Here is a 25,880-nt window from a genome sequence, read left to right on the forward strand (position 1 = left end):
CATTTTTTGTGATCTCGAGTTGGGTGAGGGCTTATTTTTAGCGTGCCGAGCTGACGTTTTTAATTATACCATTAAGGTGCATATACGAACTTTTTATTTTAACGAAATGTCGCGGAGACCAAAAAAAACGTAATTTTGGAGTTTTTCCTCTTTTTTTTTTTTTTTAACTTTTGGCATGCTTCAATTGTTTCCATAGGAGACCAGAAGCTGCCATAGCCAGTTCGGCTCTGCTACATAGAGGCGATGTTCAGATCGCCTCTATAGAGCAGAATTACTGACTTGCTATGAGCACCGACCATTGGATGGCGCTCACAGCAAGCCGGCACTGACAATCATAGAGGTCTCCAGGAGATCTCAGGCTGTCATGCCAAAACACGGGTGACCCGCGATCACATGACGGGGGTCACCGATGCGCGTATTTCCGCCCAGAACAGCAATTTAAATGATGCTGTCAGAGTTTGACAGCGGCATTTAACTGGTTAATAACCGCGGGTGGATCACGATTCCACCCGCGGATATTGCGGGCACATGTCAGCTGTTCAAAACAGCTGACATGTTGCAGCAAAGATATTGGCTCACCGCCGGAGCCCACATCAAAGGGAGGGAGATCGGCACTGGCGTAAATGTACGCCCGATGTCGGTAAGGGGTTAAACAACTGCCTTACCGCAAACAAATATGATTGGCGGCCAATGGGTGGGGCGGTCGGTGGTGTATCCCAACTATAAAGAGATTACGGAGAGCCTGCATACTGTGATAACGGAAATACAGGCTACTACAAAGAACGTTTCATGTATGTACATTTACTATGCAGTTCTGGAAAAAAACATTGGTATATTTTAAAAGGAATTATTATATGTGATATTTCAGGCACATCAGAAAAGATTTAACCCCTTAGTGACAAGCCAATATATCTCAGGTCAGTAAAAAGATGTAAGAGAATAACATCCCCATACAGGTAACAATCCAGATCCAGCAGCTGTCGGCGTACACTATACCTGACAACTTGCTGCATCAGCCACAATCAGTGTTGGCGCCGTCCATATCTACTTAACCCCTTAGATGCTGCTGTCAATAATGACTATCATATAAATGGTTAAAAGAGGGTGTTGGTGTCCTCTTTATCCCCATTGGTGCCCTCAGATCACGATTGTGTGGTCCTGATGTTTGCCGTGGCATTTCACAGCCAAATAGTGGCCTTAGAGTCTGCCGGCTACAGCAGCCTGTTCAGAAGTTAGCGACATTTAGGAGGTAAAAATTCACTTTTTCGTTCCTATCATGCCACTTGGCATTAAATCCTGAAAAGCACCTGAAGGGTTAATAAACTACCTGACAGCAGTTTTCAGTATGTCAGGGGGTGATATTTTTAAAATGGTATCCCTTTTTTTTTTTTGGGGGGGGGGGTCCAATATATAGGACCTATAGGACCCCTAAAGTCACTTCAAACCTGGATAGGTCCCTAAAAAAATAAATTTTGTAAATTTCCATGAAAAAATGAAAAATTACAGTTAAGTTTTTAAACCTTTGAAAATGCTAACAAAATAAAATATCATTTTACAAATGGTGCTGATGTAAAGCCGACATGTGAGAAATGTTATTTATTAACGTTTTTGTGTGGTATGACTATCTGGATTAAAGAGATAATTATTCAAACTTTGAAAACTGCAAAAAAATTTTTTTTACATTTTTGTCAAATTTCTGATATTTTTTTTTATAAACAAAACATATCGACCTAAATTTACCATTATCATAAATTATAATGTGCCAAGAAAAAAAAAATCTAAAAATTCACTGGGTTCCGTTGAAGCGTTCCAGAGTTATTGCTACATAAAGAGACACTGGTCAGATTTTAAAAATTTGGCCTGGTCACTAATGGGTTAAAAACCAACAAAAACATAAAAAACAGAAATTGGGAACCAAGTAATAAACTGGTTTGGTAGCGTAGACCGTTCAGAACCAAGATCTGAACACTGACATGGGGCCAGCAGAGGCCCAATAAGCCCAAACGACTGGTGGTAGGCGAAGAAGGAAAAAGGAAAAAAAGGCGGTGAGGGGGTTTAGATTTTGGACTACAATTGTACACTTTTTCGTTATGTACTTTTTTCCTTACAAAATCTTAAAACTGGAAGACATTGCTCAATGCCCACAATTTTCCAGTGACAATATCTAAACTGCAGAGTTTACAGCAGGGATTAATCTGCGGATGTTCATAAGCTCATGTCCAGACATTTGCAGCTGTTTATTATATTTGTTAGAGAAGTGATAAGCATTTAGGATCACAATGTCCTATACTGCAAGACACGCTCCCCTGGCAGAGAATATTTTATACGTAGACTATAGTTGCCATTTAGAGGACGTGCATTACTCATTTCAAGAGAATGGTATGTACAATGTAGAACTAACATAAGCAGGGCCGTATTTAGAGAGTTTCTGCTGCCCTAGGCACTTTTAGTGCTGCCTCCCCCTTTGGTGAGTATGACACTATCGGCAGTGACTTTGGCAAGAATCGCTGATGTGAAAGTAGCCTTTTGCAGCAGATCCGGCAGTTTTTCAGCATCTGAAGCGTATCGGATCACTTACGGCAACACTGCGTTCGGCCTCATTCATTCCCTATGGGATTTGCGGCACTTGCCATGATCTGGCAAATGCGGTACCATACCTCCCAACTTTTGAAGAAGGGAAGGAGTTATAAAAGTTTACGGCGCGCGTAGTGCGCCGCGGCAAATATTATCCATACTGTATAATGACTGCACATGATGCTCCATACTGTATAACAGCCACACATGATGCTCCATACTGTACAATGGCCACACATCATGCTCCATACTGTATAACGGCCACACATGATGCTCAATACTGTATAATGGCCACACAGTTCTCCATACTGTATAATGATCCCACATGATGCTCAATACTGTATAATGACCCCCCTCCTGTATGCATGGCTCATATTCCCCCCCCTGTATGCATGGCTCATATTCCCCCCTCCTGTATGCATGGCTCATATTTCACCCCCCCTGTATGCATGGCTCATATTCCCCCTCCTGTATACATGGCTCATATTCCCCCCACTGTATGCATGGCTCATATTCACCCCCCCTCCTTTATGCATGACTCATATTTCCCCCCCTGTATGCATGGCTCATATTCCCCCTCCTGTATACATGGCTCATATTCCCCCCACTGTATGCATGGCTCATATTCACCCCCCCTCCTTTATGCATGACTCATATTTCCCCCCCTGTATGCATGGCTCATATTCCACCCCCCTGTATGCATGGCTCATATTTCCCCCCCCCCCTGGTATGCATGGCTCATCTCTCCACCCCACCCCCCACTCCCATCTTGCATGGCGCGGCTTACCGTCCTCCTTCATCCCCCCTCCCTCATACTCACCTGTCCCTCACCGCGCCGACATCCCTCTGGCTCTGTCCCGACTCCCTGCACAGCACTTTCTTCCTGCGTGAGCGGTCATGTGATACCGTTCATTAAGGTCATGAATATGCACATATTCATGACCTTAATGAGCGGTACCACATGACCGCTCATTCAGGAGCGCTGCAGAAGCCGAGACCAGGCATCGCTGGAGCAGGGTGAGTATCGTCTTCAAGGAGGGTGGGTGGGAGGCGGGCGGGCGGCCGGGGGTCGGTCGAGAGGTGACCCAGCTTTTATATATATAAAAAAAAACAAAAAAAAAAACAACAACAAACCTTGCTCAGGTGCCGCCCCCTGCATTGTCCCCGCCCTAGGCACATGCCCTCACGTGCCTAGTGGCAAATACGGCCCTGAACATAAGCAAAGTTTAGAAACTTTTCACCAAAATAAAATTGTAAATAAAACTCGAACTGATTCCTTTTGACACTATTCTTTCCCTTTTCAACTAAGCTTAAAGACCAGTGGGTGAACATCTCTTCACAGGAAGCCAAGGTAGAACAGTGAAGCCATTTCCTTTTTCAACTCTGCAATTGGCAGTTCAGGTTGATTAACAGATTAATGTTTACTGGAACAGTCATGAGTAAACTAAACCTACTTTAAACTTTATGGTTTTACGTATCAGGACATAAAAAAAAAATATATGGTCCTTAGAAGGTCTTAAAACTAGGTAAATACAATCAATCTCTGTTGAACAACATATGACAAATTATTCCACGTTATTATTTAACAAAAACTAGACCAAAATGCAGAAGCAGTGTGGGAAATATTAAGTACACCCCAGCAGCAATAACGTGAAGTAATGGTTTTTATTATCAGTTTCTCATATCGTTCTGGAGCGAATTATGCCCGGTCATTTTAGGAGAAAGTGCAACGGGATGTCTATATCTGCTTCTCGCTCCTCCCCAGTCCATAGAAGTTTGTGAGCACTAACTCGTGTCCTATCTCAGTAGTGAGAAAATCTATATACCCATGTGAGATAGTTTATACCCATGAATTGAGAAGGAAAGATCAATTCTGGAGGAGGAAACAGAAAATTCCTCATCTCTGATGACATCTATTACAAATTTGCTTATTTTCATGTGCATTATTGATTTATGAAATAAAAAGTTATGGAAACCCTTAACCACATAGAGGCCAAGCGATTATGGGGCATTTGTTTGTTCCTCCCTTTCTTCCAAGAGGCATAACACTTATTTTTTTTTCCTCCGTTGAAAAGCCACTTAAGGGCTTGGTTTTTCTATAATAAGTTGTAGTTTTGAAGGACACTATTCATTTTTGCTTATGGTGTACTAGAAAACAGAAAAAAATCCAAGAATAGTAAAACTGTGAAAAAAGAAAAGAAATGCAATTCTGTTATAGTCTATTTTGTTTTGTTTTATGGCACTCATTCTTCTGGATGGATGACCTCACATTAAACTTTAGAATACTTTGGTTTACAGTGAGGTTCATGGTCAATTCATTGATTGCAAGATGCCCAGATCACCTGGCTGCAAAACAAGCCCAATTTACTAGCCCTCCACCATTGTGAATCATGCAGATTAAGGATTTCAGTGTAAAACCAGTTTCTATATAAAAAAAGAAGAACTAAGGGCCCAACTCATTATTGTATTTGACTTTTTTGTCTATTTTTCCAATTTTGAGGCTGCTTTTGTGACAAAATCTTATTTTCAGTCGGGTAAATTTTGAAGTCTGTTTTTACTTGTCGTTTTTTCTCTGTTTGTCATTGTAGGCATGTGGTTTTTGTAATCCAGATGTTTGCAGCAATTATTTGCAACTTTTTAAAAAGTTGTGCATTTTTGAACAAATATACTTTTTCTCCTCCCCACGGTAGTTTTTTTCTACAATTGTTAGAGTTACTTGCAACATTTTAAAAGAATCATACAACTGTTTGCTCTAAAAGAAAAGCACAAAAAATGTGAAAGCTAAAAAAAAAAGAGCATTTCCTAATTTAAGCTAAATTTATGAAAACGTGTACCATTTAGAAGGATATGGCGACAACAACGCCAGTGAATACAACAAGACAAAAAATACAAAAGTGGCTTAAAAATGAAAATGCTGAATCGGAAATAGCTTTCTGGTTAGGCACCGCAAACACCTTTGGCGCCTGTCAGCTGAATTCTGTTTTTTTTTCCCCATGATCGTTCGGCTGGCAGCCATCTCGGACATCTTTCCTACTCACAGGAGTGCACGCTCAGCTAAGTGCCTGTGTTCTCTAGTAGAGATGAGCAAATTTGAACGGGTCAGGCCTTATTCGGCAAGCTATAGCACTTGCCTAATAAGCTGCAGAGGGAACCCGGCTACATGGAGAACGGTCCTTCAGCTCCGCAGCTGCATGTGTCGCGGCTGTGTGACAGTTACGATGCATGCATGGAGAGCCTGTTTGTTGCGGTCGAACAGCTGATCAGCCGGGGCGATCCTGGAAGCTGGGTTCCCTCTGCAGCTTATTTGGTAAGTGCTACAGCTTGCCGTATAAGTCCTGACCCCATCAAATTCGCTCATCTCTATTCTTTAGGAAAGAGCAGATGATGGTGGTTGATCTTTGGGAGGACAAAAGGATAGTCAGTCCGGAATCAGACATGTCTATTCTTATCTCTGCCAACAATCAATTTTCTGTTCAAACCGATAGGTTTGGCCAACGTTAGTCCAATGTATATCTGGGTGGGGCTTTAGTCTTGATTTCCATGTCGCTCATTTGCTACTAATTTTTTTCTTTTTTTTTTTTTTTTGAGGGATCCCTGGACACTACAATATAAGTGAACGGAGCCCCAAGCCCACTCACTTACAGAATGAAAATCTGCATTGAATTCTAGACATGCTGTTGTAGAACCCGTGTGGATTTAGTCCTTGCAATGCAATTTTGGAAATCTACAGTAAAATAAACAATAAAATCTACATATAACATGCATTTCATAGAGAATTTTTGTCTGGATTTTAACAAATAGTGTCATTTGTGAACCCGGCGTCTAAAGGACAACAGATATTTCCTTATTTTAGTTTGCGCTATCTTCATCCTGCATTTTCCTTCTGTGAAAATAAGACTGATACAAGCAGTACATTGCTCTTTACAAATATTTTATCATGATGGATGACACTGACCTGGATCCTCTGGACAGCGGCATTAAATTGTAGAAATAATACACCAATGACAGAATGAGTTCACATACAACATCTGCCTCCTAGAAACCAAAAATGAGAAGCATTCCAAGCATCAGTCATGTTTTTCGGAGAGCAAGGTTAAAAGCTTCATAGACAATACATTAGTGGTGTGCGGTTTCACAGAAATGCACTGATTCTTTCCCTGTGTAGGCCAGCTTATCTTCCGATAGACTCAATAACATTTGCGGTGCATTATGACAAAACCATGAATATTTATTTATTTTTGATTCATATAATACAAGATGGCCTTGGTTCATTTCTGCATTGATAACGATTTCACGTATTGAAATACACAGTGAAATTGGATATGTAGAAAGCTAGAATGAATGTAGGTCTATAAATATGACAATACCCTCCAGTCACCTTGAGAATACAGAGAGTTGATATACTTGAAAATTCTGTAATAAACTCATTGGCACAGATTAATGCAGATCAATTTGGCATAAAGAAAAAGCTTGACATTTTTGTACTACACATAATTGAACAAAATGTTGCAACTTTTGACATTTTTATGTCAGCGTGGTCACTTTTTGAAGACCGAGTGAAGCTTTGTGTGAGAAATGCCCTACTTCAAGTATTGAGTCATTTCATCTAAGTGGTTCAAATGTGTGAGTGTGGAAAAGGTTACAATGGAGTAGTCACTATTCATACTGCGCTGTTCTACTATTAACAAATGGGTGTTTCCAGCTGGGGTGTCTTGTGGTGGACTCTCTCCAATCAGTTCCAGACTTTGTAAGAATAATACTATATGCAAAAATAAAGGAAAGCTAGATAGGTGAAATAGCCTTCGGTCAAAAGAGAGAGAGGAGAAAACGTATAGGTCTGTGCTCACCTTGTGAGCTATGTGGAAAAGCCTGTATTAGCTGGCTGCTGCCTGCCTCTTTATCCGGACCTCCCTGGATAGGGGTACTGTGGGTACAGAAGGTGAATTCCAATAATAATAATAAGGTTCTTTCAAGAGCTATCAGCTGGTTTAACTTTTTATTTGATAAAAACTTTGGTTCAGTGTCAAAAACAAGTTTGTTTCAGCACGTTTATTACCATATATTTTATTTGATGCTTTGTCTTTACTTTTTGTAACAATTAAGCTAACTTGAGAAAAGAATCAAGCTTTGCGCATTGTGATAATACCAACTGACAGCACCTTGTAGAACCTCATTCTTCTTCTATTGGAAATTCCGACTTTGTAAAGACACACCGTTTTGATAAGAGAAATGTTAAATGAATTGCCCACTACTTGGACAACCCCTTGTTAAATAAAAATAAGAGATACTTACATCCTGTATCAACGCAGAGTCTACTGGGGCTTGCGTGGCACTGTTATGTGTTGGGAGACCTGGCATCGACATGATGGCGCTAGACTCCGGGAGGGGATTCTGCATTACTTTTATTTTGTAAGGTGGACTACTTTATTTAAAAAGGAGCTGTCCAGGGAGTTAGTGGATCACTTCTTCAATACACAATTGTCTCTTTATTTATACATTTCTAGTAGGATTAACATTGTGCCATTATGCTAGTTTACCTCTGAGAAATTTAATAAAAATTAAATTAAGAAGTTGGTATTACTACACAGTCTGAACCTATCCAATCAAGGTCAACACTGTCACTGTGCAGATGGACATTTATAAAAAAAAAAAAAAAAAAAAACCTTCAGTACTTCGCAGTTTTAAAAATAAAATTGCTATTTTATTTATTTTTATACAGAGACGCCCTAATGTCCCAATTTCTTTTACTCCCACCTACTACCATTGCCATATTGGAAGATTTTTCTTCGTGGTCTCTCGGGTGGCATTCTGTAGCTGGCATTTTATTACTCTTTTCACACATGTATAGTTGTTGTGACTCTTCAAAAGTTAGAGTTCTCACCATCACTTAATTTTGCACCCTACCATCAACGGTATTACTTATGTGCTGCGCTCAGCTTCCTTTCCCTAACCTGTCACTTTGCAGGGACGGACACAAGTAGGATTGGTAACACCTAGTAGTCGGTTAGGTCATCCATTTCTACAATAACAGAGGAACGCTACTGTCCTGAGATACAAGATGCAAAATGTACTAAACTCGACATGTGCTGGCTTAGAAAATTTGTTGGAAATTTGAAAAAAAAAAAAAAATTTACAAAACAAAAATTCCACTCACTCCTAGTTCTGTAGAAAGCGCCAGCACCTTTCCTTTTGCTGTAAGATCCTTATAGAGAGACTCAATCTCTGCATGGTACAGTTGGGTCCTCTCCTCTGTTGTCTGTGTCTCCACTGAAAACAAAATGTTTCCAATTCTGAAAGAGAATGTGTAAAATATCACAAACGAATATTACCGATGAGAAAACTTTAACGGGGTTATCCAGAATAAGCAGATTTGCAAGGCTCCAGCTATCAGCACCCTTAGGCTATGTGCCCACGATCAGGAGTAGCAGCGTTTTGGATGCAGCGTATGCCTTCTACTGAACGCAGGTAAATCCACATGTGTTCACTGAGCCATGCAGATTTACCGCATCCAGTAAATTGTTTTGTGGAGATTACTGTTGCGGAGACTAGTGTCTCCACAAGAGAAATTGACATGGTGTGGATCTGAAAGACACGCCACATGTCAGTCTCTGAGGGTGATCTGCAGGTGCACATACACACATAGTGAACATGGGATTTGTAGAAGTTTCATCCACTGTGATTTAACAACTGGACGATGCGCAATTATTGATCGTGAGCACATACCCTCCTGGTCAGATGTTTGAAAGAGCCATGGACAAAAAACAGTTTCCCATGATTTTGTTGCGTTGGGAAGTACATACGCACACACGTGTAGATTACAATTTCAATACTGCCTTCAAACATTGATAGTGACATGTAAATGGTTAAACTGAAGCAATCGGAGCAAGCTCCAATTGCTGCAGTTACAGGCAGATGCCGGGTATTTAACAAAGCCAGCATCTGTTGCATATGAAGACTGCACGGCTCCTGAGATCACTTCATAAAACCCTTAGGTGACAAAAACGTAAATCACAGGTCGTGAAGTAGTTAATACAGGTATTATGATATTTTCCCATTTAAGAAATGAAATCAATGTGGGGAAATAGCAGACTATTGTGTAACACATATTTACCAAAATATTTCCTGTGCTGTTTATTGAGCTGCACAGCTTAGGAGGCTAGTGAGGTCACTTGTGTTCCGTTTCCATTCATTCTACCTACAGACATGGCCACATGGGAGATGGGAACTGGATGCAGTAATTAAGGTGAACATTAACCCATCCACAGGTAGCATACATCAGAGACTGGCTGTAGGATCTCAGTCAGGTATGTTTGACTGCGAGACAATGGGCGTTTCAGAAAAAGCGCTGGAGAATAAGCTTAACGGAAGACTAATCGGATACGAGGGTCCTTGGAGACTTCTTCCTGCCTGCTGCGCTTTAGGCGCAGAGAGAAGTCATACAGAAAATATACAGCCAGTCACTGATACGGGCAGTCTAGGGATTGGTCACCATGTATTAGCTGTCACGTTCCCTTTAATTTATGCCAGCATCATGTGGGAGGTTTCTTTTCTTAAGCCCAGTTCTGCAACCAGCAGCAGTTCTTCTGGACAGACTTTTTTCTATCGTCATCAATCATCTTTGATGTACATTACCACTAGGACAGACAGGTGACTTAAGGCCCCGTCTCACTTAGCGATTTACCAACGATCACGACCAGCGATATGACCTGGCCGTGATCGTTGGTAAGTCGCTGTGTGGTCGCTGGGGAGCTGTCACACAGACCGCTCTCCCCAGCGACCAACGATCAGGGGAACGAGTTCGGCATCGTTGAAACTGTCTTCAACGATGCCGAAGTCCCCCTGCAGCACCCGGGTAACCAGGGTAAACATCGGGTTACTAAGCGCAGGGCCGCGCTTAGTAACCCGATGTTTACCCTGGTTACCAAAAAAAACAAACAGTACATACTCGCCTTTCGGTGTCCAGGTCCCTTGCCGTCTGCTTCCTGCTCTGACTGAGCCGCCGTACACTGAGAGCAGAGCGCAGCGGTGACGTCACTGCTGTGCTCTCACTTCTCACTGTACGGCCGGGAGTCAGTGAGAGCAGGAAGCAGACGGCAAGGGACCTGACGGACATCAGAAGGCGAGTATGTATTGTTTTTTTTTTTTTACATTTACGCTGGTAACCAGGGTAAACATCGGGTTACTAAGCGCGGCCCTGCGCTTAGTAACCCGATGTTTACCCTGGTTACCAGTGAAGACATCGCTGGATCGGTGTCACACACACCGATTCAGCAATGTCAGCGGGGCCTCAACGACCAAAAAAAGGTCCAGGCCATTCCGACACGACCAGCGATCTCGCAGCAGGGGCCTGATCGCTGGTACGTGTCACACATAGCGAGATCGCTATGGAGGTCGCTGTTGCGTCACAAAACTTGTGACTCAGCAGCGATCTCGCTAGCGATCTCGCTATGTGAGACGGGGCCTTTAAGATCTTGTGTGTTCTAAAAATTAAACCATCAGAAATATCCTCAAAACTGGATGATCCACATTTTACTTAGAAGGCTTATTCTCAAGTTAGTGAGATGGGCCCCATTTCTGGCAGCCCTAAAATGACAGAGGCTAAGTAATGACAGAGGCTAAGTAATGACAGAGGCTAAGTAATGACAGAGGCTAAGTGGCTCTCTTTAAAGGGCCACTGTCACCCCCTCCAGCCGTTATAAACTAAAAGAGCCACCTTGTGCAGCAGTAATGCTGCAGTCTAACAAGGTGGCTCTTTTAGTTTTTGATTCAGTTATTCCCTCAATAAAGCGTTTTAAAGTTTGTACAAAATAACCTGTCCTCAGACCTGGAGGCGGTCCGAAGCTTCCTCGGTGAATCTCCCAACGGCCGTCACTCTTCTCTTCTGGGGATGTGGTCGCCGCCCCCTGAGCGCTGTTTCTTCTTAAATCCAGGGCCTGCGCTGTGCGTGCCTGCCTGGGGCAGGCGCAGTCTTCATTGTCCTTCATAGCTCAGATCCAGGGTGCCGGACTGCGCCTGTGCCGGCAGTGCGGCCACCCTGTTGCTGAATCCCCGCCCCGCACTGTGTTATTCATTATGCACAGTGCGGGGCTGGGGTTCCTGGGCATGCGCACTGCGCTGTTCAGACGCTCCCCCGGTCCCCTGCCTTCCAGCGTTGCCGTAATATACAGGTTTCCTTGCCAGCGTTTGGAATGAAGCAGCCGCAAATAACGCTGGAAGGCGGGGGAGCTGGGGGAGCGTCTGAGCTGGGGGAGCGTCTGAACAGCGCAGTGCGCATGCCCAGGAACCCCAGCCCCGCACTGTGCATAATGAATAACACAGTGCGGGGCGGGGATTCAGCAACAGGGTGGCCGCACTGCCGGCACAGGCGCAGTCAGGCACCCTGGATCTGAGCTATGAAGGACAATGAAGACTGCGCCTGCCCCAGGCAGGCACGCACAGCGCAGGCGCCGGATTTAAGAAGAAACAGCGCGCAGGGGGCAGCGACCACATCCCCAGAAGAGAAGACTGACGGCCGTTGGGAGATTCACCGAGGAAGCTTCGGACCGCCTCCAGGTCTGAGGACAGGTTATTTTGTACAAACTTTAAAACGCTTTATTGAGGGAATAACGGAATCAAAAACTAAAAGAGCCACCTTGTTAGACTGCAGCATTACTGCTGCACAAGGTGGCTCTTTTAGTTTATAACGGCTGGAGGGGGGTGACAGTGGCCCTTTAAGACAGTTCTCTGCAGAGCCCGGTCCGGTGTTTCAGAACTCTGTTCTTATGATCTCTGGGGGTGCCAGCAGTCAGACCCCAATAGATCAATATGTTATCGCCTATGCTATGGAGCTCTCCACATATCAGTAGTCTCCATGCTGTATTGCTGGTCACGCGCTTCACAACATAATAACATGCAGGTTCTCACAAACTACTTTACAATAATTCAATAATATTTTCAATACAAAATATTCCCAGCAATAGACTAATGTTATCACTTCTGTTCTCAAAACCAATGGAAACCCCACAGTCGATTGCTAGTTTATTACAGGAAACAGGGAAAAATAACCTCAAGCCAAACCGCTATGTGAAACACAAATAATAATAAAGCTCTGAAAAATTGAGGTTAACTATAATTTGTATGAATGCAATATGTGCATCGCCTACAGCTTTTTCTTTTCAGTTGCCATCCTTTTCTTAATAGGTCTGCTCTCCTGACACGTCTGTTTGAACAGATTCATGTATCCACCATGAAACAACAATTCCAAAACATATTTTTAAAGAACTCTGAATTGTGCCATTCCTCTGTTATTCCGACTGGAAATGAATGAATAAATTGACAACAGGGTGTTTCTATTCCATTTGGTGAAGGGGTAAGTCTTCACTGGTCGTCAATGACTTTACATTACCAAAATGTGTCAAAATTACTGTTATTGTGAACAGTTAAGCAAGTTGAAGATGTAATGATCTCCAAAAAGAGCTAAAGTTATAATGACACATTTACTTAGTATTTTAGGCAACAACAAAAAATACATTGTAATTTTTTACATTTTAAAAATGTTAAAAAGAAAAATAGGCCAATGCAAAAGTTTGGGCATTCTTGGCAATTTGTGTGCTTCAATAACTTTAATTAGCCTGTTGGGGTTATGGCTTGCTCACTATGATAGTTAGGGAAGGCGAGGTGATGCAAATTTCCCAGCTTTATAAAAAGCCAGCCTCTTTTAACCCCTTCACCCCCAAGGGTGGTTTGCACGTTAATGACCGGGCCAATTTTTACAATTCTGACCACTGTCCCTTTATGAGGCTATAACTCTGGAACGCTTTGACGGATCTTGGCGATTCTGACATTGTTTTCTCGTGACATATTGTACTTCATGTTAAAGGTAAAATTTATTCGATATAACTTGCGTTTATTTGTGAAAAAAATGGAAATTTGGCGAAAATTTTGAAAATTTTGCAATTTTCCAACTTTGAATTTTTGTGCCCTTAAATCACAGACATATGTCACGCAAAATACTTAATAAGTAACATTTCCCACATGTCTACTTTACATCAGTACAATTTTGGAACCAACATTTTTTTTTGTGACGGAGTTATAAGGGTTAAAAGTTGACCAGCAATTTCTCATTTTTACAACACCATTTTTTTTTAGGGACCACATCTCATTTGAAGTCATTTTGAGGGGTCTATATGATAGAAAATACTCAAGTGTGACACCATTCTAAAAACTGCACCCCTCAAGGTGCTCAAAACCACATTCAAGAAGTTTATTAACCCTTCAGGTGTTTCACAGGAATTTTTGGAATGTTTAAATAAAAATGAACATTTAACTTTTTTTCACACAAAATTTATTTCAGCTCCAATTTGTTTTATTTTACCAAGGGTAACAGGAGAAAATGGACCCCCAAAGTTGTTGTACAATTTGTCCTGAGTACGATGATACCCCATATGTGGGTGTAAACCATTGTTTAGGCGCATGGCAGAGCTTGGAAGGGAAGGAGCGCCATTTGACTTTTCAATGCAAAATTGACTGGAATTGAGATGGGACGCCATGTTGCGTTTGGAGAGCCCCTGATGTGCCTAAACATTGAAACTCCCTACAAGTGACACCATTTTGGAAAGTAGACCCCCTAAGGAACTTATCTAGATGTGTTTTGAGAGCTTTGAACCCCCAAGTGTTTCACTACAGATTATAACGCAGAGCCGTGAAAATAATTTTTTTTTTTTTTCTCAAAAATGATTTTTTAGCCCCCAGCTTTGTATTTTTACAAGGGTAACAGAATAAATTGGACCCCAAAATTTGTTTTCCAATTTGTCCTGAGTACGCTGATACCCCATATGTGGGGGGGAACCACTGTTTGGGCGCATGACAGAGCTCGGAAGGGAAGGAGCGCCATTTGGAATGCAGACTTAAATGGATTGGTCAGCAGCCGTCACGTTGCATTTGCAGAGCCCCTGATGTACCCAAACAGTACAAACCCCCCACAAGTGACCCCATATTGGAAACTAGACCTCCCAAGGAACTTATCTAGATGTGTTTTGAGAACTTTGAACCCCCAAGTGTTTCACTAAAGTTTATAGCGCAAAGCCGTGAAAATAAAAATTCTTTTTTTTTTTTTCACAAAAATGATTTTTTAGCCCCCAGTTTTGTATTTTCACAAGGGTAACAGGATAAATTAGACCCCAAAAGTTGTTGTCCAATTTGTCCTGAGTACGCTGATACCCCATATGTCGGGGGGAACCACTGTTTGGGCGCATGACAGAGCTCGGAAGGGAAGGAGCGCCATTTGGAATGCATCCTTAAATGGATTGGTCTGCAGGCGTCACGTTGCATTTGCAGAGCCCCTGATGTACCCAAACAGTACAAACCCCCCACAAGTGACCCCATATTGGAAACTAGACCTCCCAAGGAACTTATCTAGATGTGTTGTGAGAACTTTGAACCCCCAAGTGTTTCACTACAGTTTATAATGCAGAGCCGTGAAAATAAAACATCTTTTTTTTCCCACAAAAATGATTTTTAGCCCCCCAAATTTTTATTTTCCTAAGGATAACAAGAGAACTTGGACCCCAGAAGTTGTTGTTCAATTTGTCCCGAGTACGCTGATAACACATATGTTGGGGTAAACCCCTTTTTGGGCGCACGGGAGAGCTCGGAAGGGAAGGAGCACTGTTTTACTTTTTCAACGCAGAATTGGCTGGAATTGAGATTGGACGCCATGTCGCGCTTGGAGAGCCCCTGATGTGCCTGGACAGTGGAAACCCCCCAATTCTACCTGAAACCCTAACCCAAACACACCCCTAACCCTAATCCCAACGGTAACCCTAACCACACCCCTAGCCCTGACACACCCATAATTCTAATCCCAACCCTAATCCAAACGTAAATGTAATCCAAACCCTAACCCTAACTTTAGCCCCAACCCTAACTTTAGCCCCAACCCTAACTTTACCTCCAACCCTAGCCCTAACCCTAACCCTACCCCTAACCCTAAACGTGACTGAAATACGTGGCACTGAAATACGTGGCACTGAAATACGTGGCACTGAAATACGTGGCACTGAAATACGTGATACGTGGCACTTAAATACGTGGCACTGAAACACGTGGCACTGAAATACGTGGCACTGAAATACGTGGCACTGAAATACGTGGCACTGAAATACGTGGCACTGAAATACGTGGCACTGAAATAAGTGGCACTGAAATATGTGATATGTGGCACTTAAATACGTGGCACTGAAATACGTGGCACTGAAATACGTGGCACTGAAATACGTGGCACTGAAATATGTGGCACTGAAATACGTGGCACTGAAATACGTGCAACTGAAATACGTGGTACGTGGCACTTAAATACGTGGCACTGAAACACGTGGCACTGAAATACGTGATACGTGGCACTGAAATACGTGGCACTGAAATACGTGGCACTGAAATACGTGGCACTGAAATACGTGCAACTGAAATACGTGGTACTAAAATATGTGGCACTGAAATACGTGATACGTGGCACTGAAATACGTGGCACTGAAACACGTGGCACTGAAATACGTGATACGTGGCACTGAAATACATGGCACTGAAATACGTGGCACTGAAATACTTGGCACTGAAATACGTGGCACTGAAATACGTGGCACTATGACTGTCAGAAAATGTTCATTAAACGGTTAGGGGTGAGGTTAGGGGTAGAGTTAGGGTTAGGGTTTGGATCCCTTTATCACCTTGATGGTGGTGGGTGGCTTTTCAGTGTGTTTTCTGTTTTTGTCGATAAAAATGCATGCGTTTTTAACGCAAACAAACGCATGTGCTTAAAAACGCAAGAAAATACTGCAGGTTGTATTTCTGAAAATGAACGCATGCAGAAAAAAACCGCATGCGTTTGAAAACGCGACCAAACGCGTACAAAAAAACCGCATGCGTTTTCAATGTTAAATATAGGGAAAAAACGCATGCGTTTTTTTGTGCAAAAAACGCTGCAGACAAAAACGGAAGTGTGAAACCAGCGACGCTTTTTATAGCAAAAAAGTTTTTGCGTCTCCACATTTTGAGACCTATAATTTTTCCACATTTGCTCCACAGAGTCATGTGAGGTCTTGTTTTTTGCGGGACGAGTTGACGTTTTTATTGGTAACATTTTCGGACACGTGACCGTTTTTGATCGCTTTTTATTCCGATTTTTGTGAGGCAGAATGACCAAAAACCTGCTATTCATGAATTTCTTTTGGGAGAGGCGTTTATACCGTTCCGGGTTTGGTAAAATTGATAAAGCAGTTTTATTCGTCGGGTCAGTATGATTACAGCGATATCTCATTTATATCATTTTTTTTATGTTTTGGCGCTTTTATACGATAAAAACTATTTTATAGAAAAAATAATTATTTTGGTATCGCTTCATTCTCAGGACTATAACTTTTTTATTTTTTTGCTGATGATGCTGTGTGGCGGCTTGTTTTTTGCGGGACAAGATGACGTTTTCAGCGGTACCATGGATATTTATATCAGTCTTTTTGATCGCGTGTTATTCCACTTTTTGTTCGGCGGTATGGTAATAAAGCGTTGTTTTTTGCCTCGTTTTTTTTTTTTTTTTCTTACGGTGTTTACTGAAGGGGTTAACTAGTGTGGCAGTTTTATAGGTTGGGTCGTTACGGACGTGGCGATACTAAATATGTGTACTTTTATTGTTTTTTTTTTTTTAATTTAGATAAAGAAATGTATTTATGGGAATAATATATATATTTTTTTTTCATTATTTTGGAATATTTTTTTTTATTTTTTTTTACACATTTGGAAATTTTTTTTTTTACTTTTTTACTTTGCCCCAGGGGGGGACAATACAGATCGGTGATCTGCCAGTTTGCATAGCACTCTGACAGATCACCGATCTGCGAGAAGTACAGGCTGCTTCACAGTGCCTGCTCTGAGCAGGCGTCTGTGAAGCCACCTCCCTCCCTGCAGGACCCGGATCCGCGGCCATCTTGGATCCGGGTCTGGAGCAGGCAGGGAGGGAGGTAAGACCCTCGCAGCAACGCGATCACATCGTGTTGCTGCGGGGGGCTCAGGGAAGCCCGCAGGGAGCCCCCTCCCTGCGCGATGCTTCCCTGCACCGCCGGCACATCGCGATCATGTTTGATCGCGGTGTGCCGGGGTTAATGTGCCGGGGGCGGTCCGTGACCGCTCCTGGCACATAGTGCCGGATGTCAGCTGCGATATGCAGCTGACACCCGGCCGCGATCGGCCGCGCTCCCCCTGTGAGCGCGGCCGATCGCGTATGACGTACTATCCCGTCGGCGGTCATACGGGCCCACCCCACCTCGACGGGATAGTACGTCAAATGTCGGGAAGGGGTTAAAGGGACTCTGTCACCTCAAATTGGCAGGATATTTAAATAACTTTTTACCTATCCAATGGGCGGCATTTCATCTTCATTTCTCCACCCTGTCCGTCCCTGTTGATCCGCAATATGTTAGTGAATTAGAGTACTCGAGCAATGCAATCTTCGGTCAAGCACGCGCAGTATGCTTTGCCCAACTGCGGGCAAAGCCGAAAAGCATTACTGCGCATGCGCCCACGCACTATGTTCCGGAAGTATTTCGCTGTGTGGCGGGACATACTGCGCGAGCGCATGCGCAGTAATGCTTTTCGGCTTTGCCCGCAGTTGGGCAAAGCATACTGCGTGTGTGTGACCGAAGATTGCATTGCGCACGCGCCAACTATGGAGCACAAGTACTCTAACTCACTAACATATTGCGGACAATAGGGACGGACGGGGTGGAGAAATGAAGATGAAACGCTGCCCATCGGACAGGTAAAAAGTCATTTAAATATCTCACCAATTTGAGGTCGCAGAGTCCCTTTAACCTTGTGCCAAAAAACAGCAGCCATGGGTTCTTCTAAGCAGCTGTCTATCAACTCTGAAAATGAAAATGGTGGAGACCCAACAAAGCAGAAGAAGGTTATAAGAAGATAGCAAAGCGTTTTTAAGTTTCCCTTTCCTCAGTTCAAAATGTAGTTAAAAAAATAGGTATTAAGCTTACCGTTAATTATGTTTCCAGGAGTCCATCCTGACAGCACTATGGAGGACGTCCTCCTCCCCCTTGCTGGGACAGGAAACACACGAGAGTTCAAAAGGTCCGGTCCCACCCCCATTCCTCAGTGTTGTAACAAGAACCGCCTCAAGGGAGATGCAAAAAAATAATATTTAATGGTAAGAACATAACACCATATATTAGGAACATATTACATCATATGTTATGAACATACTACAGACATGTCAGGTTCATATTACAAAGCATAATTATATTAACAGGGAGGGAATTACCCGTGCTGTCAGGATGGACTCCTGGAAACACAATTAACGGTAAGCTTAATACCTATTTTCCAGGACGTCATCCTGACAGCACTATGGAGAGTACCAAAGCACCTCCTCAGGGTGGGATTACCGCTTGGAGAACTTTTCTCCCAAATGCAGTCTGCTGGCCGGACAGGACATCTAGTTTATAATGCCTACAAAATGTATTTGCACTAGCCCATGTAGCGGCCCTACAAATCTGCTCTAGAGAGGCGCCTGCCCTCTCAGCCCAAGAAGTAGCCATCCCCCTAGTAGAGTGTGCACTAAGACCCTTTGGAGGAGGGATGCCCTCTGACTGATAGGCCTCGGAGATCACAGATGTGATCCATCGAGCAATGGAGGCCTTAGAAGCCTTTTTTCCCTTATTTTTACCGCCAAACAAAATAAACAGATTTGGGTCAATGCGCCATGGGTTGGTGGCTGACAGGTAGTCGATGACTGCCTGTCTGACGTCAAGGGAATGTAGAGCTTCCTCTTTAGAATTAGAAGGGTTACAGCAAAAAGATGGTAACACTATCTCTTGGTTTCTATTTTTTAGAGTTCCCACTTTTGGAATGAACGAGGGATCTAGTTTAAGGATCACGCTATCATCTCTAATCTGGAGGTACGGGTCCCTTGTACACAGGGCTTGGATTTCCCCCACCCTTTCAGCCGAGGTGATCGCCACTAGGAATGCCGTTTTACGTGTCAGGGCCGAAATGGACATGTTATCTGCTGATGCGTAGTTATTTTTGCAGAGGAATCTCAGGACAAGGTTAAGATCCCAGGGAGGAGATAACTGTCTAATGGTGGGGCGCAATCTTTGGGTGGCTCTGACAAATCTAACTATCCAAGGGTGTGTTGCCAGGGGATAGTCTAGGAAGGAGCTAAGTGCCGAGATCTGCACCTTCAAGGTGCTCGGCCTAAGCCCTTTATCGAACCCAGCCTGCAGAAAATCCAGAATTCTGGGTAAGTCGGGAGTGCCTGCCGCAACCTCAGACCTGCCACCCTCCAGACAGAAACGCCTCCAGATCTTCAGGTAGATTGTTGACGTGACCGGCTTCCTGCTAGCCTTGATAGTGGTTATGACTTGGTCAGACAGGCCTCTTGCCTTCAGAATGTTCCTTTCAGGATTCAGGCTGAGAGATGTAGTTTTTCTGGGTCCGGATGGAAAACTGGGCCCTGGTGGATTACATCTGGTCTGTGAGGGAGCTCCACTGGACTCTCTATCGCCAGGTCTACCAGAAGGGAGAACCAACTCCTTCTTGGCCAGTATGGAACTACCAAAATTACTCGAGCCTGTTCTTCCTTGATCTTCCTGAGAACAGCCGGGATTAATGCTAGAGGAGGGAATGCATACGAGAGGGGCTCCGTCCATCTTTGACTTAGACCATCTATCTCTTCCGGCAGATCCTGAGGGTTCAGCGAGAAGAACCTTGAGACCTTCGAGTTTCTCCTGTTTGCAAAGAGGTCTATGCTGGGAGTGCCCCAACGCCGGCACAGCTCCTGGAAGATGTCCTGGTTGAGCTCCCACTCTGTTGCAAACACTCTTCTTCTGCTCAAGTAGTCTGCTACGACATTCTGGGAGCCTTCCAGATGGACTGCGGAGATGGAAAGGACCGACCTTTCTGCCCAGCAAAATATTCTCCCTGCCAGCTCCTGGAGAAGATGGTGCCTTGGGCCTCCTTGGTGTTTTAGGAAGGAAACAGTTGTCACGTTGTCGGACAATATCCTGACATGACGATTCTCCAGAGTGCGACGATTTCTTCTCAGGGCTTCCCAGACAGCATACAGTTCTCTGAAGTTGGATGAGTTGCTTGCTATGTGTGGAGGCCATCGTCCTTGGAGGATCCTTCCTTCTAAGTGAGCTCCCCAGCCCCAGGCGCTGGCGTCTGTAGTAACCACTACGTATGGATCGGTAGCCCATAGTACTCCGATTCTTAGATTCTTTGGGTCTGTCCACCAAAGGAGAGATCTTCGTACTGGATCTGGTAGATATAAAATACTGTCCAGAGAAGACTGACGACGGTCCACTTGTAGAGGATTAAGCTCTGTAGAGGTCTTGAATGGAACTGTGCCCATCTTACGCATGGTATGCATGCCGTCATTAGGCCTAGCACTCTCATGGCCATCCTTATTGAAATTCTGCGTTCTAGTAGGAGTCTGATCTGAGTCTGTATTGTCTCCAGCTTGGATTCGGGCAGTAGGGATATTCTGTTTGCAGAATCCAGACAGACACCCAGGAAGACCTTTTTGTGTTCCGGAAACAGGTCTGATTTCTGCCAGTTGACGATCCATCCTAGGTGTTCCATTACCGCGATGGTCCGGTTCCTGTGATCCGATAGGATCTCTGGTGTTCTTGCTATCAGAAGGAAGTCGTCGAGATAAGGGACTATTGTAATCCCCTGGTTTCTCAGGAAAGCCACTATCTCTGACACCAGCTTTGTAAACACACGAGGTGCTGAGGCGAGTCCAAACGGCAGGCACTGGAACGGATAGTGACAGGTCCCGGACGGCAGAGCTACCGCCAACCTCAGAAGCCTCTGAGATAGATGATGGACAGGGACCTGATAATAGGCACTCTTCAAATCGAGAGTGCACATTACCGCGTTCTGATCTATGAGAAGGATTGCAGAACGGATGGACTCCATGCGAAACCTCTTGTACCTGACCCAGGCATTCAGGGGTTTCAAATTTACGATCGTACGTGAGTCGCCTGACGGTTTTGTTATGGAGAACAGGGAGGAGTAGTGACCCTGGCCTACTTCTGGCGGTGGTACTGGTATTATGACTCTGGAGGAAAGCATCTCCATTAAGTCTTTCAACATGGGAGAGTCCTGCATAACCACCGTGGGTACGATGTACCTGCCTGGTGGAGGGGAGTAGAACTCTATACTGTAGCCCTCTGACACAGTGCGCAGGACCCATTGATTCTGTGTGACTCTGCTCCAGTTTACCGCGAAATGGCGAAGCCTCCCCCCTATAAGAGTGGCGTCATTGTGATTTAGACTTAGATGAGGGGCTAAAGAAGAAACTCCTGTTCTTACTGCCGTGGCCACGGGAACCCCTATTAAAGCCTCTATTGGACCTTCCCACCCGGAAGTCGGACCTGTAGTCGGACTGTTTTCTAAAGGGGAACCCCCTCCGAAAAGACTGAGGCCTTTTAGGCTTGTCCTCTGGGAACCCTTTTTTCTTGTCCGAAGCCGACTCTAATATAGTTTCAAGGGAAGGACCAAACACCCTCGCTCCTGAGAAGGGGATTGAGCATAACTTAGTTTTGGACGCGTTATTGCCGGACCAAGACCTCAGCCAGACCGCTCTTCTAGCCGCGTTGGACAATGATCCATTTCTGGCTGAAAATCTGACTGATTCAGCCGTCATGTCAGATAGAAAAGCGGTAGCTGACTTCATTATGGGGAGAGAATTTAGGATCTCTGCCCTAGGGGTCTTATTAGAGAGATGCTCCTCTAATTGACCCATCCAAAGGTGCATAGACCGGGCTACCGAGGTAGCTGCAATATTAGTTTTAATTAGAGCCGCGGATGACTCCCAGGCTCTTTTTAGCAATATGTCCGCCTTACGATCCATTGGATCGCGCAAGGTAGATGAGTCCTCAAATGGGATAGCTGTCTTCTTGGCGACCTTCGCCACCGGGACATCCACCTTGGGAATCTCGTCCCACAGCTTAACGTCATCAGGCTAGGCGCGCCTTAAAGTCTTTAGACAGTGTCAGCCGACGTTCCGCCTCCTTCCACTCTTCGAGCACCATGGCCTTGATATGCTCACTAACCGGGAAGACTGTCTGCCGACGTGACATAAGTCCCCCAAACATCAGGTCCTGCCTGGATTGCGGCTTGGATGTTTCTTCTACTTGCATGGTGCATCGCACCGCTTGCACCAGCTCATTTGTGTCCTCCGCCTGGAAAAGGTACTTTCTCTGACGGTCCTGGCTTCCGGAAGGAAGCTCTCCCTCTTCTTCAGAGACGAGGTCTTCAGAGTCAGACCTGTCATCGGAAGTATATTCCAACTCCCGCCTGGCCCTTTTGCGACTGGGCATAGGGCTGGACTTTTCCACCATGGTAGCTAGGGAAGCCTGGACCTCTTCTCTGATTAAGGACCTCATCTCAGATAATAAGGTGGGCTGCTCCTCTCTCATAACCTTGGATGTGCAATCTGCACATAAGGTTTTGCCATGGGTGTCCGGGAGTTTTGCGTTACATAGTGGACATCTGCTGGACTTCCCAGAGGCCTTTCCAGATCTCTTAGCTTGACCAGGGGGGACGGCTGGGGTTCCCTTATCCTTAAACGATATAAGATAGGGAAGGTAACAGGGTGGCTTTTTTTTTTTTTTTTCCCAGGGGTGCTTAGGGGAGTTTGCGCTCTGCGCACTTACCCCATCCTCAGGTGGCATGCTCTCCATGATCTCCAAAGTGTCACCGCTGCAGCGACTGCCAAAGCGCCACGATACCAGAGACACCTGCTGGAACGCACGCCTTCCCTGTACATCCAGCGTTACCGGAAGTGACGGTAACGGATGCCGCAAACCGGAAGTGACGCGGTCCCCGGAACTTCCGCCCGAAGAGTCAGAGCCCGGCGTTCACGCTGCTGGATGCTGCTGACCTCGGGAACCGCGTCCGCAGCCGAGAGCCCCCCCACCGGGAGGAGCGGCTGCTGGTCTTTGGAACAGAGGGACCCCCCTCTGGAGTGTTTCTGCCCTGAGCGTCTTGACAGGGGGAAGGATCTGGCAAGCCGCACGATCCCCCTGAGCTCCTGTAAGCTGCGCAGCTTCTCTCATGTGTCCCTTGCAGGGACAGGAAAAACACTGGGGAATGGGGGTGGGACCGGACCTTTTGAACTCTCGTGTGTTTCCTGTCCCAGCAAGGGGGAGGAGGACGTCCTCCATAGTGCTGTCAGGATGACGTCCTGGAAAGAGCAGTTAACAGGGACAGTGGAGGTAAAGATAAGGTCTGGAAGACCAAGCTAAATTTCATTGAACTGCTTGTAGGATTGCTAGAGAGGCAAATCAAAACCCCTGCTTGAATGTAAAATACCTTCAGAAAGATTTAGCAGACTCTAAAAATTAGAACAATGTACCAAATTTCCAGAGACACTTCCACAAATATGACCTTCATGGAAGAGTCATCAGAAGAAAACCTCTCCCGTGTCCACACGATAAGGTTCATTGTCAGAAGTATGCTTGGGAAACAAGTCCTGTGGACCAATGAGGTTAAAATAGAACTCTTTGGCGACAATGATCAAAGGTATGTGTGGAAAAAAAGGGCACAGAATTTGAGGAAAAGAACATATCGCCAACCGTGAAGCATGGGGGTGAATCAATCATGCTTTGGTGTTTTGTCGCAGCCAATGGCATGGGTAACATTTCACGGGTAGAGGGAAGAATGGATTCAATGAAATTTCAACAAATTCTTGATGCAAACTTAACACCATCTCTTAAAAAAAGCTGAAGATGAAAAGAGGATGGCTTCTACAAATGGATAAAGATCCTGAACATTTTACAACAGCCCTCACAGTCTTCTGATTTGAACATCATTGAAAATATGTGGCTAGACCTCAAAATAGCAGTGCATGCAAGATGACCCAGGAATCTCACAGAACTGAAAGAATTTTCCAATGAAGAATGGTTAAAAATCCCTCAATCAAGAATTGAAAGTCTCTTGGCTGGCTACAAAAAGCGCGTACAAGCAAAAAGGGGTGCTACTAGGTACTACTAACCACGCAGGGTGCCCAAACTTTTGCATTGGCCCATTTTACTTTTTGTAATTATTAAAATGTAAAAGATAAAAATAATTATTTATTTTTGTGCCTAAAATACAAAGAAAATATGTCATCTTTAACTATAGGCCTTTTAAAGATTATTTGCTTAACTGTTCACAATAACAGTAATTTTGACCAGGGTGCACAAACTTTTAAAAGATATAGTTAGAAGAATAAAGGAATGCATCAGTGAAAATAAATAAAAGAGGTTCACATGCAAAAAAGATGTCCCTTACTTATCTCCTGTTATTGTTATTGTGAATCCATCAAATTCTTTCCCTGGATCTTTTAGGCTGGGAACCTTTGTGTTCACTGTGAATCCATCTCTCGTTTTGCTGTTTAACTGTTTTCAAAAAGTAAGATGAGTAATAGCAAATTAGGCAGATTTAATTTAATCTTAAATTATTTCATCTTATGTTTTTACAAATTCCTGCAGGCTGCAAGGAACATATTTTTTTTTTTTTTTTTTTTTTTTTTTTTTTTTAGAACCAAGTTTTACAAAATTTGAACAATCAAATTAAGCAAAAAACTTTCAGATTTTTACAAGCAAAATAGACTAAGTAAATCAATCAATCAATGAGGATAGGGTACACTAAAGTTTAACTGATGGAAAAAACATTTTCCTCTATTGGCATGAAAACATATGCAAGGAACAATTCTAATGAAACCAATTCCATAATCGGCCAAATAACAGGCATCTGACTGCCCTGTTTATATTGGAGGCTAGGGAAATTAAATAAGAAGACTAGAGGCTGGCAATTGATATATCGCATTGTAGATTTATATTCCTGCTATGACTATTAGCTATTATGGATAATATTATAAAATGGTAATCTAACTGAAGACTATATTAACTTTTTATTTTAATAAATTTGTCAGTAAGAAACTTTTAAAAAATAAATAAATAAAAGCTTGGATAAATTCCTCTTACTTCTTCTCTGCCACAGTTCAACAAGTTCTGGCTTAAAGGATTAGAGTCAGTTTACAAAACCGACCAGTGGCACTAAACGACTGCTTATTGGTAATCATTTACAGATTGGCGGTTGTTTAGTAGCCTGTTTACACAGGCAGAATGCACTACATGATGCGCATAGGCTGCCATTGTTTTAGGCAGTGTGCGTCCTGTTCTGACTATGGGTGATGCATCCCCAAGATGGATTCGTAGGAAGCTGAGAGGCACGAGTGTGCTCCTGATTAACAACTTGGGACAATCCCTTTAAAC

General features: G+C 43.8%; 1 protein-coding gene across 4 annotated transcripts in view; it reads right to left on the reverse strand.

Annotated features, from left to right (window-relative positions):
* TTC13 (tetratricopeptide repeat domain 13) overlaps window positions 1-25,880 on the reverse strand; it is a 141,751-nt gene that overhangs the window by 8,744 nt on the left and 107,127 nt on the right. For 3 of the 4 annotated variants that reach the window (XM_077283043.1, XM_077283042.1, XM_077283044.1), the window contains 3 exons: window positions 24,895-25,001; window positions 8,729-8,864; window positions 6,530-6,609 (listed from right to left, as the gene is read on the reverse strand). In XM_077283043.1, coding sequence (XP_077139158.1) covers window positions 6,530-6,609; window positions 8,729-8,864; window positions 24,895-25,001 — 323 coding nt within the window. Of the gene's footprint in view, window positions 1-6,529; window positions 6,610-7,421; window positions 7,499-8,728; window positions 8,865-24,894; window positions 25,002-25,880 lie in introns of all 4 variants that reach the window. The other variant, XR_013221076.1, reaches the window with a different exon arrangement.

Source organism: Ranitomeya variabilis, chromosome 2, assembly GCF_051348905.1.
Source record: "Ranitomeya variabilis isolate aRanVar5 chromosome 2, aRanVar5.hap1, whole genome shotgun sequence".
Taxonomy (NCBI): domain Eukaryota; kingdom Metazoa; phylum Chordata; class Amphibia; order Anura; family Dendrobatidae; genus Ranitomeya; species Ranitomeya variabilis.